The 23518-nt window shown below is 58.0% G+C and overlaps 1 protein-coding gene across 1 annotated transcript in view; it reads right to left on the reverse strand.

Moving 5' to 3' along the window:
* TERT (telomerase reverse transcriptase) overlaps positions 1 to 20813 on the reverse strand; it is a 23728-nt gene extending 2915 nt beyond the window's left edge. Inside the window, exons 1-13 of the mRNA XM_004698102.2 lie at positions 20595 to 20813; positions 19290 to 20502; positions 14984 to 15179; positions 14414 to 14594; positions 13407 to 13586; positions 12952 to 13110; positions 9472 to 9567; positions 8341 to 8426; positions 6056 to 6169; positions 4521 to 4592; positions 3110 to 3295; positions 1835 to 1961; positions 316 to 377 (exon numbers count right to left, since the gene is read on the reverse strand). Coding sequence (XP_004698159.1) covers positions 316 to 377; positions 1835 to 1961; positions 3110 to 3295; positions 4521 to 4592; positions 6056 to 6169; positions 8341 to 8426; positions 9472 to 9567; positions 12952 to 13110; positions 13407 to 13586; positions 14414 to 14594; positions 14984 to 15179; positions 19290 to 20502; positions 20595 to 20813 — 2891 coding nt within the window. The remainder of the gene's footprint in view (positions 1 to 315; positions 378 to 1834; positions 1962 to 3109; positions 3296 to 4520; positions 4593 to 6055; positions 6170 to 8340; positions 8427 to 9471; positions 9568 to 12951; positions 13111 to 13406; positions 13587 to 14413; positions 14595 to 14983; positions 15180 to 19289; positions 20503 to 20594) is intronic.
* Positions 20814 to 23518: the final 2705 nt, after the last annotated feature.

Here is a 23518-nt window from a genome sequence, read left to right on the forward strand (position 1 = left end):
GGGGGCCAGCTCTCTGCAGGTCCTTTCTTGGGAGCAGAGGAGGGGCTGGCTATCGGGCGCTCCCATCCTACCAGGCCTCTGCTGCCCACACCCTCGCTCCCCCTCTGCCTCCCCCTCTTAACAATTCTGCATCCTCCCCGAAAGGTCAGGAGGCCACCACCTGGACCTCAGGAGCACCACACAGACAGACAGACAGATGGACAGACGACAGGCACTGGAGGCACTGACACAGAGCAGTGGTGGCTCTGTCCAGGCCTGTCCCCACATCCCTGGCCTGTGCCGCCCTCTGCTGGCGGTCTGGCCGCACTGCCTCACCTGTAGGCCTGCAGGAGGAAGATCTTGTAAACGTTGATATACACAGTCTGCAGGCTGTTCACCTGGCGGGGGGGAGAGGAGGGGAGAGGGTGTGGTTAGACAGGCCCGGGAGCCTCTGCTTTACCCATCACCAGCAGGGCAAGGGAGAGCAACATTGTTGTAGGCCCCAGGGCATCGGCCCTCAAACAAGCTCCCCCCACCCCCACCAGGTCCTCTGGCTCAGCGTTCCAGTTGCTACTGTCATCTGACCCAGAGACCCCAGCCCAACCCCAAGGCCCCTGAGTCACAGCTCATAGCTATATAGTTATAGCTCATAGCTTCCCTATAACAGGATTTACGAGGCTGTGTATCTTTACAGGTAAAGGCATTGAGTCAGTTTGGACTCATAGCTTCCAAAGCTGTGAATCTTCACAGGTAGGGAGCCTAGTGGTCACGCATTGGGCAGCTGAGTGCAACATCAGCAGTTCAAAACCACCAGCTGCTCTGCAGGCGAAAGAAGAGGCTTTCTACTCCTGTGAGTCTCGGAAACTCAACCCTGTGCTATCAGGTTACTGTGAGTTGGCCTCGACTCGATGGCAGCCAGCTTGTTTGTGGAGTAACGGACGGCCTCATCTTTCTCCTTCAGAGCGGCTGGTGGGCTCGAACCCCCGACCTTGAGGTTAGCAGCCCAACACCTAAACCACCCCACCACCAGGACTCCTGAGCCCACATGGACAGATGTCACGAGTGCACAGCGCTCCCGCGGACATTCTCTACCCATTCGGCCACACTCCCATTTGGTTTTCAGAAGACCGCAGGGGGTAGTTTTTGGCTTAGGGCTTACAGATTTCAGGGCAGGCGTTTCTGAAAAGCAGCCTGGAGTTCTTAAAATGTTCCCACGGATACTTACCCCCCTAATTCCACTGCTAGAAACCTATGCTAGAAACGGCCAGAGCCATTCTCCCAGAATGCACTCAGGTAGTTCAGGCGATCAGAGCGGCCATGTCTCATAAGGACAAAGATTGAACCGCCCAATACACAGTCCCGCGGGCTCTGCTGCCACCGGGGTGAAGCTCTTCTCTGCCCTTCCGGGTGTCTCTTCACCATGTCCCATGATGTGCCTTCTGCAGCCCCCGTGTGTGTAAGCAGGAAGGGACATCCCACCCCCAGTGGCTAAGTGACATGAATCACACACGTGTATGCCTTTGGGGCTGCTCGCCCGCCTGCAGCCAGACCCCAACCCCACAGAGAGGGGACTCAGTGCATGCTCTCAGATAGCCATGGTACCCCCATGTGCACACACGACATGTACACATGTATATTCTCAGGCACACACATGGCCTTGCACGTGCACGCCCAGGCATACAGGTATGTGTGCATGCTCACACACACACTCGTGGTTTCCTCCCATATGCCCATACCACACAAAGCACCAAATGTGTGCACACTCACTACACCAGGCTCGTGGGCTGAGGGGCCCAACGTCTCCCCATCCGAGGTGGAGGCCAGCAGGAAGTGGCCCCCTCGTCCATGTGCTTACCTGCAGATCCAGGAACAGGCTGTGGCACTTGAGCCGCAGGACCGCAAAGAGCTTACGACGCATGTTCCGTCCCGCCTTGAAGCCATGGTTGAAGACGAGACTGGTTTTGATGGAGGTCTGGGCATAGCTGCAGAAGAGGGGGGAGGGGAGGGAGCCCGTCAAATTGTGCCCCACGGTGCTAAGCAAGCGTCCACCTCGCAGTGCCATGTCCACCAGCAGATGGAAAGGGACCGGCTGGCTGTCGTCCCATGGCTGTGACAGCAAGTTACCGGGAGGCCCGCCCGCGCTCCCACTGTCCCAGGCCAGCGAATGTGGGGAATGGGGCCCTGGTTGCCCATTGGTTACACATGGGGCTGCTCTCGGGAGAGAGACGAGGCTTTCTACTCCTGTAAAGAGTTTCAGACCTGGAAACCCAGGGGGCAGTTCAACCCTGACTTAGAAGGTCACAAGTTTTTGTTTGGTTTTGGTGTGTGGGTGAATCTTTCCCAGTTTGCTATAGGACTGCGGGCGGGGAGGGTGGTGGGGTTGGGCTGCTATTCAAGGTCATACCCTTGCGATGGGTGACTCCTCAGATACCATGTTTCCCCAAAAGTAAGACATCCCCTGAAAATAAGACCTACTTACAGTTTTGCCTCTCGCTGAAATATAAGGCATCCCCCCGAAAATAAGACCTCCCCGAAAATAAGCCTCCCCCCCCCCAAAGCTACCGTAACTCTGGACCCTGGACCATAGCAGAGGGCGCTGCTGGGGCAGACAGGAAGTGCAAGTAAATGTACCATAGATTGTTGTACATGGAAATAATGGTAGTAACAAGAAATTCTTGATACTGTAGGATTCACAGTTTGTCTGGTTATGCTGGTTTGTGATGACAACTACTACCGTACCATATACAGGTAATAAATTTCCTTTTTTGTTGTTCAACAATAAATGTGTAGTGTACCGTATTCTTTTTCATGGAAAAATGATACCCCCTGAAAATAAGACCTAGTGCATCTTTGGGAGCAAAAATTAACATAAGACACTGTCTTATTTTGGGGGAAACAGGGTAGGTGCAGGAGATCCACACGTGAAGATGCCCCCAGGGTGCCCTGAGAGGCAGGCTGGCATCTGTGTCTGCCCAACGGCTTCCTTTCCCAAAATCCAGCCTCCCGACTGACTTCCTCAGGGAAAGACATTCCGCCTGCCCCACCCGAGTTTGCACTTGGCAGGAGGTGGGATGTCTCCCGAGGGATTGGGGACCACCTGCCTCTCAGGAAGCAAGAAGGGCCATCTCACCTGGAGTAGTCACAGAACACCTCCAGCGTCCGCGTGTCCAGCAGCAGGCCGCACCAGGGGAACAGGCAGTGGGCTGGCAGCTGGACGATGCCCGCGGCACCCGGGCCATTGCCCATCGGGAAGTTCACCACCGTCTTCCACGGGTTGATCATGCAGCCGTACTCAGGGACGCCTTCCACCAGGGTCCTAAGTCAGAGAGCGGTGTTGGCCAGCAGCATCAGACAGCCGGCCACCACAGGGGACACTGAACATGCGCGGCAGGAACTGTACCCCACCCTCCACCCCCTCCCAACATATATGCTGACATCCTAACCCCAGGACTCAGATAGGACCGGGCAGGAAATGTGGGTTTTCTTCTGTGTTAATGAGGTCATTCTGGACAATAACCAACGCGAAAACCCAACCCACTGCCATCCTCTGGTTGCGACTCCGAAGGAGCCCGCCTGGAGGGCGGAGAACTGCCAGGAGGGGTTCTGAGACTGCGTGTCTTCGTGGAAGCAGACTGCCTTCGCTTTCTCCCACGGAGTTTTGAACCGCTGACTTCTGGCTGGCAGCCGAGAGCTTAACTGCTGTGCCACCAAGACTCCTGTCTAATCACACCTGATGTCTGCTCAAACGAGCCGGGCAGACAGACACCAAGCAGCATGAGGAGTGGGCCATGACCGGAGGGGCGATGGAAACCAGGAGTACGGCCCGGGAAAAGGCCCATGGCCCCGACACTGGCTCAGACTCTCCACCTCCAGGTGGACAAGGCATGCCCCCTCTGTTTGCTGTCACCACCCCTAAGGATGATGAATGGGCTCCTCTCCGTCCTCTATGGTGCCTGAGAGGCTGCAGTCAACACTGCCAGGAGCCACTGACCAGGGACGTTGAGATGCACTTCAGAGAACTGGCCATGAAGATTTTTTAGTGGATTCTGACATATGAAGACCCATAGGTGTCGGGAGAACTGTGCTCCGTAGAATGTTTGGTGGCCCCATCTTTGGAATTGGATCACCAGGCCTTTCTTCTGAGGCACCCTCAAACCTATAACCCTGCCACTAGCAGCCACGTGCATGAACCATTTACTGCCTCCCAACAGGAACTCCAGTTGCTCACTAACTACACAGACAGCATCACGTATGAAGATTACGTGGAAGCACTTATAGCACATAGAGAATACACGTGGGAGCCTTGGTGGCTTAGTGCTTACGCACTGGGCTGCTAACTGCAAGGTCAGCAATTTGAAACCACCAGCCACTCCGCAGGAGAAAGATGAGGCCCTCTACTCCTGTAAAGGGTTATACAGTTTTGGGAACCCATGGGGTCAGTTCTACCCTGTCCTGTAGGGTGGCTGTGAGTCAGCACAGACTCGATGGCAGTGGGTTTAGTTTGAGACAGCACATACTGTTGGACAGATGGACAGGCTTACCTCAGAAAGGCTTGAGCTTGGGGTAGGTGGGGCGTCACCAGCAAAAAATCATCCACCAGGCGCAAAAGCAACCTAACAGGCAGGGAGAAGAACGCTGACCAGGTTGGCGTCTCCTCCTGCTGCGGTCTCTGCACAAAGGGCGCCAAGCTCACTCGGACGATGACAGTCAGCCTCCCCAGAACAGTCCACACACAATTCCACAGGCCCCCATCCAGGGATGGGGAGCCGGGCACAGGGCACTGACACAGGTCTCTGAGGTGACCAGCAGAGGCATTTCCAAGCCAGGTACAGTGCTGGGTCTGGGGGCCTCTGGGGAGCTCCCGGCCAGCATGTTGATAATTCCGGTGGGGGGAGGGCTAGGGACCCAGTCAAACAACACAGGAACTATGTGACTATAACACTGAATCTCCATGTGGCAGTGGTAGAAATGGCCAATGTGTTGTGCTATTATCATAATTTGTTTTTTAAGTGCACAGGAAATAAAAGGCTGGAGACCTTGGTCGGGGGAACACTGCCCACAACACCTGTCTCTTTTATCTGCCCGTTTCTTTAGTAGACCACAGGAGCTGCAGCGGGCTGCTAACCACAGGGTCAGCAGTTCAAACGCAGCAGCTGCTCCCAGGGAGACAGCAGAGGCTGTCTCGTCCTGTAAAGACTGACAGCCCCAGAAAGCCACGGGGCAGCTCTAATCTGTCTGGTAGGTTCGCTGAACCAGAATGGACGCCCCCTACTGTTTCCACAATGAGAAAACCATCGGGTCCCCTACAGAGTCTGCTAATGGTCAATACTGTCAGAGTGACCCCACATGTAGGGTGTCATTTCAAAATGGAGACCCCACATCCGGCGCCAGCCCACTGCTGACGGGACAATGGGGTGTCACTCAGGTAGCCCTGGCCTCAACCTCATTCTCTCTGGGGACTCTCTCCTTCATCCAGCTATTGGCTTCCTTGGCACCGCTTGTCTCCCCACTGAGGAACACCCAGAGATCCCCAGCCACCCCGAGAGGCACCCCACTGCGGGTTTCCTCTGGCATTCAACACCCAGGCTTGCACCCCCACCCCTGCCTGTGCCCATAAACTGTCAGGAACTGTGTTTGTGAGGCCGGCCACGCCAAGCAGAGGGCCCCGCGTGGTCTGGTTGTCTGATCAGACCCCACTTGGTTCTGATCTTGGCTGCATCACGCTGGCCCAACTCACCGCTGCCCCGAGCGCCACTGAGCAGGACCCCAATGCCGGATCCCTCAGGACCCCCTCAAGGGGTTGTGGTGTACACTGGGGCTAGGGTGGCCCACAGGGCTCTCGGGGGCTGGTCTGGGGAAGTAGACTGCAGGCCTTTTTTCCTAGTCTGCCTTAGTCCGGAAGCTCTGCTGAGTCCTGCTCAGTAGCTGAGTTTCCACTGACGGACATGATGTGGCTGTGTGTGGACCACCTTGACCAGGAACCGAACCGGGGTCTCCCACACAGGAGGCGAGAGTTCTAGCACGGAGACACCTAGTGCCCTGAGAGCAGGCGGGTCTCCACCACCGTTCTCCCTACCCATCTTGCTGAATCCCGGGGAGCACCGTGTTCTCCATGTCCCCGTAGCAGAGGCTGCACAGCAGAGTGGACAGGATGGAACCCTGTGGGATGCCCTGGCACTGGACATAGTACCTGCAGAGAGAGGCAGACAGGTGCAGGTCAGAGGGCAGTAGGCCAGGGAGAGGACACACAGGAAACAGCCTCCATCACCATCGGTAAACAAACCCCCACAGCATACGCCACACATGCCCTACTGCCCGAGTTCTCCTGAGGTAGGGAGGCTAGGGTGGCGGGCTATATCCTCACCCTCGAATTCAGGCTGCTGTTGAAACCAACACCCGCCCACTGCCATCAAGTGGAGGCCAACACCTGGTGGCCCTGCAGTGTAGAGCCTGACCCTGAGACCCTGTAGGACAGGATAGAACCGCGGGGGGGAGGTGGGAGGAGCTCCAAGGCAGGGACCTTTACAGGGGCCAGACTGCCACACAGCCTTCCCCCGCAGGGGGACTGGCAGGTTCGAACCAATAACCCTCCCATTAGCGACCAAGCCGGTAACCTCTGTGCTGCGGGGGCTCCTTGCTGCTGAGAGTTGCTGTCCTGTCACCACAGCAACTTTCATTAACTTTCAAAACGTGAAGCAAGACATCTAAATAACCCATCAGACAGCTGGACAGGAGGCTCAGCACTGGGACTCACTCGGGTCCAGGGTGAGCTGTCTCACAGAACGGTCTCACCAGGCACAGACGTGCCCTTGCTCTTACTGCGATCCAGGACACGCAGGCTGAAACTCCCCAATGGAGTATGTCCATGAGGCTTTCAGGGTGGGGTGCATCCTTCTGAAAACCCAACCTACTGCCAACGGGTCCATTCCACCTCAGTGACGTGCTGGAGCAGAGTGGCCCCTTATGGTATTTCTGAGCCTGTACATCTTCATGGGAGCAGACAGCCCCGTCTTTCTCCCCGGCAGGTGCTAACGGGTTTGAACTGCTGACCCTCTGGTTAGCAGCCCAGCATGTTAAACCACTAGTCCCTCGGAGATCTGAGACAGTGAGATGCACTTCTAGTCGATTGCTAGTCTCTTTCACTTTTGGTAAAGTGTCGATTCGTCTTGTCCAGGGCCTCCCTTTTTCACTGGCCCCTCTTCTTTACTAAGCGTGACGTCCTTCTCCAGGGACTGGTCTCTCCTGACAACACGTCCAAAATACGTGAGACCAGTCTCGCCCTCCTCGCTACCAAGGCGCATGCTGGCTATACTTCCTGCAAGACACATCCGTCTGTTGTTCTGGAAGCCCATGGTCCTTTCATGTTCTTTGTCTGCACCATAATCCAAGGGCGTCAACTCTTCAGTCTTCCTTATTTAGCATCCAGTATCTGCACGTCTACGAGGAGAATGAAAACATGGCTGGCGTCGGGTGCACCTTAGTCCTCAAAGAACCATCCTTGCTCTTCGACGCTTTAGAGAAGGCTTGTGCGAGATCTGCCGCCCAGTGCAACACGTCTTTTGGTCTCTCGACTGCTGCTTCCATGAGCATTGACTGTGGGGCCCAGCAAATGAAATCCTTGAACTTCAGCCTTCTCTCCATTTACCATGATGTTACCCATGGGTCCCTGCCATCCAGGGCTCCACCTGTCCTGTCTGGCCAGCACACTGTGGGGAAAGCACCCGCTCACCAGCTGGGAACCCACACCGGGAAGACAGGTGATCCTGCGACTACAGATGGAGGGAGAGGGACAGGCCTGGGTGACAGGGTCTCTCGAGGGATGAAAAGTGGACACATCCACCTGTGATCGCAGTGCTATTGGGACAGGAGTCCCTGGGTACACCAGTGGTTAAGGGCTGGACTTCAAGCCATAAGGTTGACAGCTAAACCTACCCAGTGGTGCCCAGTGATCTGAGCCTGCAGCCTTGGACCCCCCAGAGCCCCTCGCTCTGCACACACAGGTCACCGTGCGTCAGCAGGGACTTGACAGGAACTCCGAACAAGAGCAAGGGGGCCCTTGCAAACACTGTGCTGACCCCCTTGGGAGCTGGACAGTGCCTTTGAAAACGACCCCAGGGCCGAGTGTCCCTACCCCTACCCCTACTACTCCAAGACAGCTCCTCTCCTCCTGCAATGAATCTGGACTTTCTGTTCGTGTGTGTGTGTGTGTGTGTGTGTGTGTCTACAAGTCAGAATCGGCCTGTCAGCTCTACCACCACCAACAAGAAGGGCCCTTGGGTGGTACCGGCAGCTCATGCACTCAGCTGCCAACTGGAACTTCAGAGGTTCGAGTCCAGGCAGGCGGGAGTCACACATACTCACTTGTTCCTGATCTGGATGACGTTGTTGTGCACCAAGTGACGGAAAAAAGAGAAAAGGCTGCTGGCAGTCTCATTGAAGGAGCAGCTCTGGAACACAGAACAAGAGGCCAGTGAGCAGGGCTGAGAGGCCTGGGTGCAGGCTCCGCACCACCCACCAACCATGCAGCTGTCACAAGACACGGGACACCCTCGGGGGTCAGTGTTCTCACTGTGAAAGGGGGCACTGGGCGAGAACCCAGGGACGCAGTCTAGCAGCCGGGGACTGAATGTGGCTGCAGAGTGTGTGTGCCCAAAGTTACGGGTCCCTTGGGTCATCCATGCACCCCAGCTGGGCCCAGGATCCCTGAACTCCAGGGAGCCCAGGCCACAATCCATGGTCCCACCTAACCTCAGAAGCACCAGGGTCTAGCACCCTGACCACACCTTCCTCGGGACCCCCAAATCCAACACCTGGGTGCACCACCCTGCCAAGGGTTACGCCCTGGACTACAAGCTCAAGCCAGGCTCAGAGTGACCCCGTGGGACACCGTACCAACTGTGGTTTTCAAGGCTGCCATCTTTACAGCAGCAGACAGCCACAGCGTTCCCCAAGGTAGATCCGAACCGCTGGCCTTTTAGTTAGCAGCCCAACACCTAGCCTGCTGCACAACCTGGAGAGCCGACAGGAAGTCAGCCATGAGGCCCCCCAGCACCACCGAGTGAATAGGATTGCCACTGGGAACCAGCATGACCAACAGCAAGGCGGCACAAGGCCACCAGGTGCGAGTGGGCCTGTCCGCCCACTGACGGCCTCCAGGTGCGCGTGGGGACAGTCGTGGATATCTGGAGCTTCCACTCCAGGTGACCTGTGGTCAAACACAGCCTGTCCACCCTCAAGGCCGAGACAGCCAGTTGCTCACATAGCGCCTGCAGGCTCAGCCTTACGAGGGGAGAAAACGTGGCGGAGAGACAAAAGCACATCCCCACCTCCTGAAGTGCCCAGCTCCGTGGCTCTGGGGAGCTCAGCTCTGATCCCACGTGGGTGCCCACTCTCCTCCCTCTGCTCCTGCGGAGCCTGTGCCGGGCACCTCCCACTCCCTACCCACAGCTTAGACCCGCCCGCCTCCCCCAGCGGAGGTGGCCCCCTGTGGACCTGCTCAATGACGACGGAGTCCTTCAGCGAGCCCTCCTGCTGCAGATGCTCCAGGAACTGGGCCATGTACGGCAGGAGGTCGGCCAAAGTGGAGACCTGCGGGCAGACGAGCAGCGGGAGACGTGGACTCAGCACACCTGCAGCACCTGTAAGTCCGCTGCCGCCACGGCCTCACCCGCAGCAGGGGTACCCTGCGTCCGCTCCTCCCGAAAGCACCGGTCCCCAGGACCCCAAGAGAAACCAGGGAAGTGTCCCCCCCGAACAACAGCATGCTGGGGGTGTCGCTGCGTGAGCACGGACTCACGCCGCCCCGGTGTTCAGCATCACACGTGGCTGCCTGCTCCCGTGCTGCCCCTCACCACTGTTACTGTGCTTGCAGCCACGGGCGCGGCCCCTCTGGGAAACCGGAGAACTGCACAGGCTCGGAGGGCAAGGGGACCCTCACACCTGCCCCTGAACAGACGCACTTGAAAGCAGGGCGCGGAGCGAAACAACAGGCAGGAGAGGGCAGATACAAGACAATCCACTTTGGGGAAAGACCCGGGGTGGACGAACGCACAGGGACCGGAGATGGCCGGTGGCCACCGGAGGTGGGAAGCAGGCAAAAGGAGGGAGCCATTGCTTGGGGGCCACAGAGCTTCTCTAAAGGGGCTGGGAGACAAGGGGAGAAGATAGTCGAGATGGCTGTGCATCGGGGACATACTCCCCATCACCGAATAGCGCATGTGAGAGTGGCAGGTGTCCGGAATGCTGTGCGGGTGTGACCAGTGACGCTGTGACCTGATTGCTTCCAGCGTCCTTTGATGAGGGAGAAAGGCGGGGCTGTCGACTCCTGTACAGAGTGACAGCCTCGGGAACTCACAGGAGCAGTCCGCATCAGCGGATTTGGACTGGTTTTGGTTTCTCTGGATGAAGAACAGAAGCAGGTGAATGAATGATGGCGTTGGCGAAGAGCAGCACTGGGGGTGCCAGCAAAGGTTGGACGCCGTGGTAGTTACATCATCTGCTGTCAATTTGGGACTTGCGAGGATTAAGAGTGAAGGGGTGGAGTCTAGTCTGTCAATCGGGTCACAGCCAATGAGGCCTCTATGTGGGCATGATCTTCTCGTGAGGATTCTGGGAACTCCTGTATTCCTCCTTGGAGGCGGAAGACACTCTACTGACAGGACACATGGCACTACGCTAGTGCCCTGAGCTGGAGCAGCCATGTAGAGACCCCTGCCAGCACTGCGATGCTTACAGCGCCACTGGATCCACAAGACTTCCCACCCACTGGCCTGTGATCTTCCTGCATTCGGCATCATTGCATGTGTTTCTTGAGTCTGAAGAGGACTTTATAGATTGGTATCGGACATATGGACTAATATCGGACTTACGGACTTGATCTGTGCTAGGCTGTTTTCTCAATATTCAATTGCTCTTGTCTATAAAGCTCGTTCTTATACACATAAGCCTGTTTATGGATCTGTTTCTCTAGTCTACCCAGACTAACACAGACGCGCAGCCATGTCTCTCCTTAAAATCTAGGCTGCTGAGACTTTATCTCACACCCTTTGAGCACACTGTTAGGAGAGCATTCCCGGGAGACGGACCTCGTGCTTGGTAGAGCAGAGGGGCAGCAAGAGAGAGGCAGAGCAACTGTGAGGGTGCTGCAGGGCCGGGCGGTGCTGCGTTCCCTCGTGCACAGGGTTTCCGTGAGTCGGAGCCAATGGACAACATTGGTCAATGCCTACTCACAGTGATCCGCAGGAAGGGGCAGAGCTGTCTCTGTGAGTTTCTGAGTCTAACTCTTGAAGAGAGTAGAAAGCTGCCTTTTCCTCCCACGGAGCTGTTGGCGGTTTTGAACTTGGGACCTTTCAGGTGGCAGCCCACAGCATAACCACTGCACTGCCAGGGCTCCTTAAGGATGGCACAGTTGTGCTACAGATCCCTTCTGGGATCCGGGCTAGTGATGTTAGTGGAGCAGCATTAGCGCAGAGGATGTTCTGGTGGAGCTCACTGAAGGAGCAACAGAGCAAGGTGTGGTAGTTCCATAATCTGTTGTCAAGGTGAGACTTAAGAGTGAAGGGGTGGAGCTTAGTCTGTCAATCAGGTTCCAGCTTGATGGCCTCTTTGGGAGGCACTAAGAAGACAAATAGCTCGATGGAGGCAGGACTGGACCTCGAGGCCCCCTGGGTTCACGTGTGAGATGGAGACCGGAGAGAGAGAAAAATCCACTCAGGCTGGGGGGACTCTTAAGTGGGCTGATGGAGAGAGCACAAAAGCATCCTGGGGGCACTGGTGATGCCGTGGGAGCCCCAGGTGACTACAGGTGTAAAGCACGGCACACCCCAGGACTTCTGGGAGCCCTGCTTCCGTAAACTTGCATGTCCCCTGGCCCACGCCCTAGAGATCCCTTTCCCTCAGCACCGGCCACCTCCTCTCCCACTCCAGTGCTGAGGAGGACCCCCCAGAGCTGACCAATCATACTTCTACAGCTCCCGACACTCCATCCAAACACCACCACCCAGATGAGCTTGGAGGGAGACCACCCGACCGCAGGCCCTGCTCCCTCGGCCCCACCCAGCGCTCAAGCTCAGTGTGCCCACAAGCCGGCAGGGGCTCTGATGGTGGTGGCCATGGGGCCTGCACACGGTCCTAGCGCCTCACCGTGAGGAATACGGTTTCTTGTAGGATGGCCCTGTCACTCTCCAGGTGCACTGTCACGAGGGGGTGGGGAACCCCTCGGTGCATCCTACCTGACCTTTCTCTCACCAGTGCGATTTTCAACTTTCTAAAGACTTCTGAACAAGACGCTCTGGAGCCGTAGCCGGCAGGGGCACATGGCCCACCCAGCCAGAACCGAACCCTCCCAAGCCATCAGATGGGAGGACGCACAGACAGACTCTGGCCCTACACCCGCTCCCACATGGAGGGAGGAATGTGTCCCAACATGCCCACACCCCAGATACTGCCCTGTGGACACTCCCACCCCCTGCAGATGCCCATGGCATATACACCATGGGCACCCCATAGCACAGACACCCAAAGGTGGACACACCGCAGCAAACATCCCCACACTGTGGGCATGTCTGTGCCAGACACACCCCTACGGAAACTCCTGCACCACAGACAGATGCATGCCTGAACCACATATCCCAACATATCTCACACACACACATACACCAGACACCCCACACCACGGACACATCCTGTTACACACACACACACACCCATAAGACCCCACGCACCACAGACACATCCTTTGTTTTACACACACACCCTGTTTCACAATGCACTCACGCATGCACACGACATGCCAGACATGCCACCATCACACACACGCCCAAGTCTCTCTCTCTCTCTCTCTCACACACACACACACACACACACACACACACACACACACACACACACACACACACACACACACACACACACACACACTCCATCACAAACACCCTCACATCGCAGACACACACGTTACACCCCATCACTCACGTGTCTCTTGAAGGACTTCCGGATGTAGCCCTGGGCAGTCTTCTGGACAACAGCGTAGCGCCGGATGCAGTACACTTTCTCTTGGGGCTTAATCACGTTGGCGACCACTTCCACCAGCTTGTCGTGCGGGATGGCGTCGTAAGCCCCCGTCACGTCCACCTGGGAGAGCAGGCCCCGTTCACTCCCTCGTCCTTACTTGCACTGGCCTGGGGCCTGCTAAAAACCCTGTAGAGTCAGGTGCAGGAGCAGGGCTGGGGGCCCTACTCAGCTCTCCACTGCCAGAGCCACTGGGTCCTCGAGATCACCTTTGACCCCAGCCCTCATCCTGAGCATCCCTCACTCTGAGCCCAGGCCGCTGGGGCCTTGGGGCCCTACCTGGACCCAGCAGCACTCCGATGGTCTGATGCCCCAGCTGGCAGCCCCTCTGCAAGGCAGCTGAGGCCCAGGCCCCTCACCTTGACAAAGTGCAGAGGTGAGGCCGGGAGCCTGGCCCGCACATGCTGCACGAAGGCCCGCCAGGCCCTGTAGATGTCGTCCATGCCCAGCACGGAGGCCCCCAGCAGCCATGGCCGCAGTGCCCGCTCATAGTTGAGCACGCTGAACAGGTTCTTCATCTGCGAGGTGACAGGCCGGGCCTGGCGCTGGGAGGACAGGAAGCAGGGATGGACGCGGGTCATTGTGGGTTCCTGGGCCACTGTCCCCTGCTGTCCTTGGCCCCCCAGCTGTACTGCCGAGCTCCAGGTGACGCCAGGACCCACCCCAGCCTGCCTTGAGACCTCGGGCTCACCCCCACCCCCACTCATCCCCTCCAGGGCCCCAGGGGTCGATGGGAGCACCAGCTGGCCCCCCTCAGAGACCATGCCCAGTGGGTGGGTTCAAACTCAGGGTTCAGTCCAGAGGGCCAGACTCCACCCAGCGGCCCCTGCTGTCACAAACCACACTGCCTCCCTGGGGACAGGAAGCTACTACTGCTGCCTGCCAGGCAGTATGGCTGCAATCAAGGACCCTCGAGCAGGGGGACAGTCACCCGGGTCACTGTGGCCCATAGACATGTTGTCCATGCTATTCTTCCACAGGGTCACAGGGTGCTGAGGTCGCAGGGTGTGCTGCACCTCCACAAGAGACAGGGTCCCAGAGCACAAGGTCCCAGAGCACCAGGCCCCAGAGCACTGGGTCCCAGGGCAGAGGGTCCCAGAGCAGTGGATCCCAGAGCGCAGGGTCACAAAGCATGGGGTCCCAGGGCATGGCCGGCTGCTCACTGTGGCCCTCAGTGCATCTGGCATTCTCCGAGACACCCCGGGGGCCACACATCCTGCTACTGCCTCCCCTTGCCCAGGAACTGGCCCCCTCCAGGGTGAATGTGGGTTGATCCCTGCCTGCCCACCCTGTGGCCCTTTGTCTAGGCCACCCCAACGCTAAGTCCCACCAATTTGTGTCCACAGCTAGAATATAGCGTGGTCACCTTCTTTTCTCGGCGGAAGGTTCTGGCCCCCAGGACATAGTCCATGTTCACAATTGGTCGGAGGCCCTGGCGCTTGGGAACGAAGCGGAGTTTGGAGATGAGAAGAGAGGGCTTTGTCTCCTGGTGCCGCCGGACTTCTGCCTCTGACAGCTCCCGCAGCTGTACCCTGCTGAAATGCTGCCTGCAACACAGGCCCGCTCAGGCCGAGGGCTGGCAGCCCGAAGCACCTGCAGGGGAACTCACCCAGAGTAGCCGCCCAGCACACAGCCACGTCTTGCGGTTTCACAGAACTATCAGCTACTTCCACCTTAGAGGTTGGGTCCAGGCCCCATCTAACAGATGCTCGGACTTGACAGGTCAGAAAGCAGAGACTCAGGGTGGCTAGGGCTGGGGGCAGGACTCTGCCTGGGGTCTCCAGTACGGAGCAGGGGCCGGCCCCTGTAGAGCAATGAGATACACGGGCCTAGGGACACAGCTGTGGGAGCATAATGCAGTGGTCTCGTTCTACGCCCAAGCAGACACATGGTTAAGTCTGCCCCTCCACATCCTGAATGCTCTGGTGATAAATACCTGATCCCAATGTCTTGCAGCTGGCTCCAGACGCTTTTCCGGAAAAAGAAAAGCCTGTTCTTCTGAAACATGGTTTCAGTGACATAAAAGAAGGCCCTGAGTAGCCCGGCCACATACGTGTCCACCAGCCAGAGCAGGAATTTGGTCAGGATCTCCTCTCTCAAGCGGTGCTCCGAAGCCGGGACCGTGCGCTGCCCTAGAAAGAGATCACGCTGCACACCTGGTCCCCGCCACGGGACTGCGAGGTCCACCCAGGCTAAGAGGGTCAATTCTGAATCCATTTGCAGAAGGCCTCGGCCCACAGTGGGGGCCCTCCCTCCATTTTGAGACTCGACACAAGCTCAGGCTCCATTCAAGTCCCGTGTTACTGCCCCAGTGCTTGCTGACTGCTAAACCAGCAACAAGGCTAAGCTCAGACAAGTCTGGGGAGAGATATCTGGCCCTCAGGTTTATACTCAGAACATGGGTGTGTCCCTCATGATTGACTCAAAACAGCTGCGTGTTATCTCACTTACAGGCTGGGGGCCCAGTGACAATGACGCAAGGCCGCTTGGTCATGATTAGACCCTGGCCATCACAGCAGCCAGGAAAAATCCCCCAAATCTTTCTGTGAATCTGAAATCGTGAACAGTACCCCGATCGTGGTCCCTTTCCCTGCCTCTGCAGTCCAGCCTGCAACAGTGATAGACTGACCCACCAGTCATAATCACGCACAAAGACTGGCTCTGTGTTCTCTCCTCTACACTCTGCCCATGAGTGAATCGGCGGGCTCCATTAGGCATCTGTACTGCGCGCATGCTGAGGACTTCCCTTATCCGGGATGCTTGTCTTTGGTTTGTCTTGAACCTGATGAAAGTTTAATAAGAGCAATGCTACGGAAAGTTTGAATCTGGGCCTTCTTTTCTCCCAACACATCCACAAGATCCACACTGTCCAGTAACACAGCCTCAGGCCAATCAAGGTGTGTGGTCCCCCGGGAGACATGCCATACACATGACCCACACCCCCACTCTTGGACATTCAGCACAGAAAGTAGAAAAACACCAGTGTCCTCCTAGTAACACTGCCACTGTTTCCGTGTTAAAACGATGTTGTTGACTTAGTGGGTCTCAGTAACATACAGGACAACCTCCGAGAGCCAGAAGCTGTGTAAGGTAGAATCCCGTCAGAGAAGCAAAACTCAAATTAACTACCGCCCGAAAAAAGTGGTGCAGACAGCTCGTCGAAGGCAGGAGAACTTACCAGACCCTGAGAAATAAGGGGGTGGCCCGGAGCTCTGGCTCACAGCACACACACACACACACACACACACACACACACACACACACGGCTCCGTGGATTCCGCTGCTGCTTGTCACTCTCAGCGCGGCTACTGAAGATGGAAGACGAGGGCTGGGTCATGGTGGCTATTTCTATCGGGCAGGGGTGGCTTGAAGCAGCAGCATGTGTCCCACTTTCTAAACATCATGGCGGTGGCAGCAACTCAACGTGATGATTTAACAGTGCCCCCCAAGATGTGTGTGGAGGTTCTGAGGACCGGGCCTGTGAATGTGGGCTGTTTGGGGAGCTGATGTCAGTTACCCGGCACTGCAGCAGCGTGGGTTCTGGGCCCCTCTCTTTCACTTAGGAAAGAGAAGGGCAGGTGTATGGTCCCACCCAGGGGAGGCAGCACCCATCTGGAAGTCAAGGCACGACAAGATAAGCTAAAGACGACAGGAACTGGGCAGGATAAAGACCTTCTCCTTGTGAGGTCGAAGGGGGCTGATGGACGGATGGAGTGTGGCCCAGCTGACCCCCTGAATTCGAACCTCCAGCCTCCAGCACCAAGACACCCCAGTTCTGTTCTATGGGGCTCCCCACAACGGTCCAGCTAGGCCAGCACCGTTGCAGCTGCTTCGTATAAGGCCCAATACCAGCATCACCACGGGCCCGGGAAGAGCTGGGGCGTTCGAGGTCAGGCAGCCCAGAGTGGGCAGAGACTGCCGGGTGGTGGCAGCCCCACTTTGGCTCAGAGGCCCCAGACTACTACCCTCTACAACTGAAAACATTCGGAGATGGGTCCAGATGGCCATGAAAGCTCGGACGCCGGCCCCGTAAAGGAAAGGTGCAGAGGAGAAAATCGACCCCCAGAGGCGGGGTAGCGGGAAAGATGGAATGGTGAACAGGGCAGGCAGGAAAAGGAGGTGGGGGTACGGGGAGCACGGGGCAAAGTGAAACACACAAGGACCTTCAAGAAGAGCTGCTGTTAGGGCCACTGCATCGGCTCCGACCCACAGCCGCCCTGTGTGCAATGCTCTCCTAGGGAAGAGAGGTCACCACGAGGTCTCATCTGGGGGCTAAGAAACCCTAAACCAAACCCAATGGACAGGGTAGAACTGCCCCTGTGGGTTTCCGGACCGAGCTCTCTGTGGGAGCAGAAACCCTCCTCTTTCTCCCGAGGAGCGGCTGGTGGTTTCCAACTGCTGACCTTATGCTGACTCATATCCACTACACCATAGAAACTCCAGACGGCAAGACAAAGGCCAGACTGGAAATACAGCCCCGAGACTATTGCCTGAGACACTCTTTAAACCTTAAAGCTTAAGAGGGTAGCCTGAAGTCCTCCCCAGGCCAAACAGTGCACCATGTTAGGGAGCGCCACCCGGCTGCCTCAGGCTCCCGGCTCCTCTGAAGGACTAGGCTATGGGCATAGCTGACCACAGCAATGCAGAGGGCACTGAGTGTTGGGGGCAGGGAGCGTACCTCCATGGGGAAGAAACAGCTCTAAGGGAGGGGGAGAACAGTGCCCCAACTGGAAGCATGTCATCAACCTCGCCGAGCTGTACATCCAGAAATGACTGAAGCGGCGTCTATTTTGTTGAATATGGTTAACAAAATTAATTTTTAATAACACACAGTGTCTCGGGAAGGTGGCTGCAGCTGGTCACTCACATGGCCCTCGGAACCCTCGGAGACCCGGAGAGGTGGCCAGCCCCATTTCAGATAGATTTCCATGAGAACCTTTGCGGGTGGGACTGAGTGTCCCCCAAGCTCCCACTCAGGGAGCCAACATGTCTCCTGTGGGTGGCTCCTTGTAGGGAGGCCCCACCACCTGTCGGTCAGCAGGTAGTGTGCAGCACCTGTGGGTCTGAGTGTTGCTGGGACGCTAGTGTTCACGTACCATTGGGGTCACCATGGCGCACAAGTATCAGAAGCCTTTCCGGGCCAAGACAAACCAAGAGAGAGGCGTGGCTATCCACTTTGAAAAAAACAGCCAATGACCGCCCCATGGGTCAACGATGAGCAGTGAGGAGCACTGTCCAGCCCACTCACATTGGGCACATGGCCAAGAAACCGTGGGACAGGAACTGTCTACGAGAGGGAAATAGCGCAGCACTCCTCACCCAGGTGCACCTCCTACCTGTTCTGCCAGGATGCGCCTGACCTCTCCTCACGGAGGCAATTCTTCTCACCTGAGGGCACCTGTTCACCTAGATGCCCCCCTTCACCTCTCCTTACCTGAGTATACCTCCTCCCTTCTCCTCACCCGAGGGCACCTCTTGACCTGGGTGTACCTTCTCATCTGTCCTCCCAATTGCACCTCTTAACCTGGGCGTACTTCTTCACCTCTCGCCCGAGGACGCCTGTTCACCTGGGTCTACCTCTCTGTCGAGGACCAGCTGCCAGGATGGAAAAGTTGCCGGTGGTCTTGCCCGGAAGTCAGTGACTTGGGCGAGGTCCCAGGCTTTGTGTGACCCTTCACCACAGTCACTGTCTATATGACAAGCCAACACATCAGCGAATAGGAGCTACTGGCTTAGGTTCAACGTACCCACGGAATCCTAGGAACAAGGCACCAAGTTAAGGTTTTGCCGGCCAAGCTCCTCAAAGAGACTGCAGATCAGCTTTACAATAAAGTTGTTTAAGGCTGCTCGCTGATCAGACCTCACAATCCCATCCTGTCTGTTTGTCTTTCCGGCATCCCTACCCCCACTTTCAGGTTCTCTTGCTGGTGCTGTGCAGGTCACGCACTTCCGCACCCCTCCTTACGTGAGCAGGACTCCTCTTCACTCCTTACCTCGAGCACCTCACCTCTCCTCACCTCTTGACCTGAGTGCACCTTCTCACCTCTCACCTGAGGCACCCCCTCTTCCTGGACATACCTCTGAAGCCCTCCTTACATGAGTAAACCTCCTCCTCACCCTTCACCTTGTGCATCTCACCTGAGACACCTCTTGGCCTGGATACACCTTCTCATCTCTCTTCCCTTGAATGCACCTCTCTATCTAGGTGCCCCCCCTCCCCTCACCTGGGCAAACCTGCTCACCTGGGCTTGCCCGTAGCCACTGGCAGTCCTGCACTTTCATCCTCTGCATCAGCTCCTGCCGGGAGAGCTTGGCGTGCTTGCCCAGAGAGAGGTACATCTTCACGGTCCTCAGGAAGCGGCACTTGTTGTGGCTGGAGCCCCAGAGGCCGGCGGGCACCAGGCGGTGGAGGCAGGCGCGCACAAACATGTACACATGCCAGGGGCTACTGTGCTGGCGGAGCAGCTGCACCACGCGCTGGGGGCTGTCGTCCTCTAAGCTCCCAGCAGCGGTGGCGGTCCCGGAGCCCCGTTTCGGGCAGTGAGTCCTGAGCAGCGCACGGTAAGGACATTGTGCATGGTTCCCCAGCAACTCCTGGAACAGCGGCCGCATCCGCCAATAGCGCGCAGGCAGACGCTGCGGCCGAGTCCACCTCCACGCGTGCCCACCGCCTAGGAAGATGGTCTCCACGAGTCTTCGGGCCCCATTCAGACTGCCCTGCAGGGAGTTGAGGGGGAAAGCACTGGGCAGCTGCTCCTTGTCCCCGGAGCAGTAGAGGAAGCGCTTGGTTTCCAGGTACACCTGGGGACATGGTGAGGGGTCAGCTTCACGTGCCCTGGCCTTCTGCGTGGACAAACGACGAGTCCCAGAAGCTTCGCCTTCCAAGGAGGTGGCTTCCGGACCAGCTCTCCGACCAGGTGTCACCGCGACGGGCTTCGTGTCATTCTTAGTACCACGTAGGGGGACCCAGGACGCCTCCTTCTGGTGCAAGGCCTGCCTAGGCTCCAAATGGGGCCTTTGCTGGGGCCTCTTGGACCAGGGAAGCCTTGCACCCTCGCCATCTCGATGCCGCTTCGCAGCCCGCAGGGTCCCACCCCGCGCTCCGCAGCCCAGCCCCAGGCCGTTGGCATCCAGTGTGCAGAGCTCGTAGAGCGGTGGCCCGCACACCTGGTAGGCACAGCTCGGGGGCACCAGCAGGTAGAGCGAGCAGCGTGCCAGCAGGTAAGTCAGCACATCGTCGCCCAGGCGCTGAAGCAGTAGTCCCCAGGCGCCGCTGCTGCGCAGCGTGTCTGTGACCGTGTTGGGCATGTAGCTGCGCACGCTGGTCGTGAAGGCCATTGGCGGCTCCCCGCTGGCCTCGTCCAGCAGCGCGAAGCCGAACGTCAGCACGTTCTTCGCGCCCCGCTCGCAGAGCCGCTGCACCACCCTAGCCACCAGCTCCTTCTGACAGGACACCTGCGGGGAGAGGGAGCCCCCTGAGCTGCCTTTGTTTCCCCCGCGGGGCCCCGAGGCGCAGAGCCCTGCCCTCCCTGTCCTGGGTGGCCCACCTGGCAGAAGGAGGGGGCCGTGGGCGGTGGCGGCGCACCCCAGGGCAGGCACACCAGGCAGTGGGCCACCAGCTTACTGAAGGCCACTGGGTCTCCAGGTCGCACCAGGTGCCAGCCCTCGGCCCCCAGGCGCTGCGCGAACGTGGCCAGCGGCAGCACCTCGCGGTAGCAGCCGCGCAACAGGGCACGCACGGCTCGGCAGCGGGGCGCTCGCAGCATCGCTGGAAGGACCAGGCTGGGGCGCCGGGCGTCCCACGTGCTCCGGGCCTGGGCGGTGGCGCGGGGAGGAGGCGCAGGCTCCGCGAGCACCGCAGGCGAGGGGCGGCGTCTGCGAGGAGAAAAAGAGCGGGCTCTTTCAGGCGCGGAGGACAAGGGCCGGGGGCTGACCGCGAGGATGCAGACTCCCCAGCGCCCCGGACGGAGGGCGTGTCGCAGGGGGCGGGGCCTGAGAAGAGCCGTCTCCAGCGCGCAGGCAGCAGGGGGCGGGGCCCATGGTAAAGGGGCGGGGCCAGGGAGGGTGGACCGGTGTTTGCGAAGGAGGAAGCGGAGTCCGAGGGGGAAGGGGCGGGGACAGGAGTACAGGGCAGGGGTGAGGGTGGGGCACGGAGGTAGGAAGTCGAAGGCCGCGACGAGAGGAAGGGATCTTAGTGGAGGAAGAGGCGCCGCTCCAGAAATGGCAGTGGGAGGGCGGGGCATAAGGCGAGGGGGCGGGGACTTCCGGGGAGAGGGACTGGACATAGATCTAAGTCGGGCAGGCCTCCAGCGGGTGCCCGAGAGAGGCTCGTCTGGCGGCGGGTTGTTCGGGGAACCGCCAGCGCGCGCCTTGGCTGGGACACGCGGGTCCAGAGGCGGGCCTGGAGGCCGGCTGTTCCGGGGGAACGCTGAACCCAGGTCCTGGATGCGCAGGCCTCCAGCGCGCGCTGCGGGAGGGAATCGCGGGCCCGGGAGGAGGGCTGAGCTCAGGTCGGGGATGTTCAGGCCATGGGGCACTGGAACCAAGGAGGCAGGTTCTCACCTGCTTTCATTAGCCCTGCCCGCGGAGCGACTTGGCTGCTGCTGTTTGTGGCACGGTGCCCTCGCAGAGTGTTTGGGGTTGGTCAAGGCCGCCTGACCTCTCCAGGGACAGGCAGCACCCGGCTTCAAGTCCGCTGGGCCAGCTCGTCTGGGTCCCTGGGGGCTGGTGTGCTCTGTGCCCGCTGGGGGGTGGAGGACCCGTCATTTGACAGAGGGGATGAGGAGGTGGGCAGGCGATCCTGGGCTCGGATGGGACAAGGGGGGCAGCGTCCTCCAGCGCCGTGAATGATACAACATGAAGGTGGGCTACAGGCACCAAAGAGATCAACACTCAATGCGGGGATAGAAAGGCCCTAAGAGCCCAGAGCACCAGAGAGCCATGTGGCGCTTCCAGAATGTTCTCCCCTGGCCAAAGGGGGAGTGTAGGCCCAGTACCTCCAGGGCAGTAGCTGCCCTAAGGGCTCTATCTCCTTGAGCCCTAGCCCATAGCCACTCACTGCCATGCAGTCAACACTGACTCAGCGACCTTCTGTAAGTTTCTAAGACTGTAATTGTTTACAGGAATAGAAAGCCCAGTCTTTTTCCAGAGGAGCTGCTGGTGGTTTTGAACTGCTGACCATGTGGATCTCAGCCCACCGCGTAACCACTAGTGGATCTCAGCCCACCGAGTAACCACTATACCACTACACCACTTGGGGCTCCATGCCCATGGCCACTGGTGGCCCTATTTTCCCTTTTTAAGTTCTAGGGTTCTTTTCGGGAGCCCTGGTGTCTCACTGGTTAAGCATGCTGGGCTGCTAACAGAAAGGTTTTAGGTGGTACCCAGCTACCCCACGGAAGGGATGAACAGTTCTTTGTCTCTGGCTCCATGGCGGTGAGAGTTGGGAGGGGAGGGAGACTTCTTTCTGGTACTTACAGAGACCAAACAGACCAGGTTGGCTTCCTGTTAGGAACCTAGGGGGTTGGGTCCCATCAAAGGGCAGGAGAAAATGGAACCCCAGACAGGGCACTTGACCAGTCACAGGGCCCTGTACCCCTGAGCAACTCACACATGAGAACCACATGCTGCCCCCAGAGCTGGAGGTGCCACCAGCCAGGTCCAGGGACCTTGGGAAAGCCACACAGCTGTTGGAGAGTTGGACCCAGAAGCTTCCGACACCTAGCCACCATGCAACCTGATCCGGGAGAGAGTTCTGAACACGGCTCGCTATGAGAACGCCCCTCCAACGGAACAGGTCACAGGCATCTGGCCCTGGTGGGCTGCCCAGCCAAGAGACCAGCTGTTCGAACCCAGCAGCCTCTCCGCAGAAGAAAGATGAGACTATGTGCTATGAGAACATTTACAGCCTTAGAAACCCAAAGGGGCAGGTCTACCTGGGCCTGTGTTGTTGTTAGGTGTCATCGAGTCCGTTCCGACTCACAGCGACCCTGTGCACAACAGAATGAAACACTGCACAGCCCATGCCATGTCGCAGTCACCCTAACGCCCAAGCCCACTGCGGACACTGTCAGTACATCCGTTGAGGGCCTTCCTCTTTTCTGCTGCCCTTCCACTTCACCAAGCATGGTGTCCATCTCAGGGGACTGGTCTTTGTCCTATGAGTTGGAATTGACTCAATGGCAGTGAGTTGGGTTTGGGTTTGGGGTGCTATCAGGTGCTTCTGACTGTGATGTTGGCAGTTCAAGCCCACCAGGCACCCATAGGGGAAAAGAGGAGGCTTTGTGCTCTGTGGATTTAGAAACCAAAGGGACAGTTCCACTTTGTCCTACAAGGGTCACTTTGAGTCGGAGTCAGCTCAATGGCCATTTTGAGGGGTTGGCTGTCATGAGATCCTCTCCGAAATCCAGATTTCATGAGTGCTCAAGTTCAACTCACTGAGAAACAGGAAACTTCTAATCCTTGGGGGAAG

The sequence above is a fragment of the Echinops telfairi genome, unplaced genomic scaffold (assembly GCF_000313985.2).
Source record: "Echinops telfairi isolate 266 unplaced genomic scaffold, ASM31398v2 ScPeMD7_7469;HRSCAF=8507_1, whole genome shotgun sequence".
NCBI lineage: Eukaryota > Metazoa > Chordata > Mammalia > Afrosoricida > Tenrecidae > Echinops > Echinops telfairi.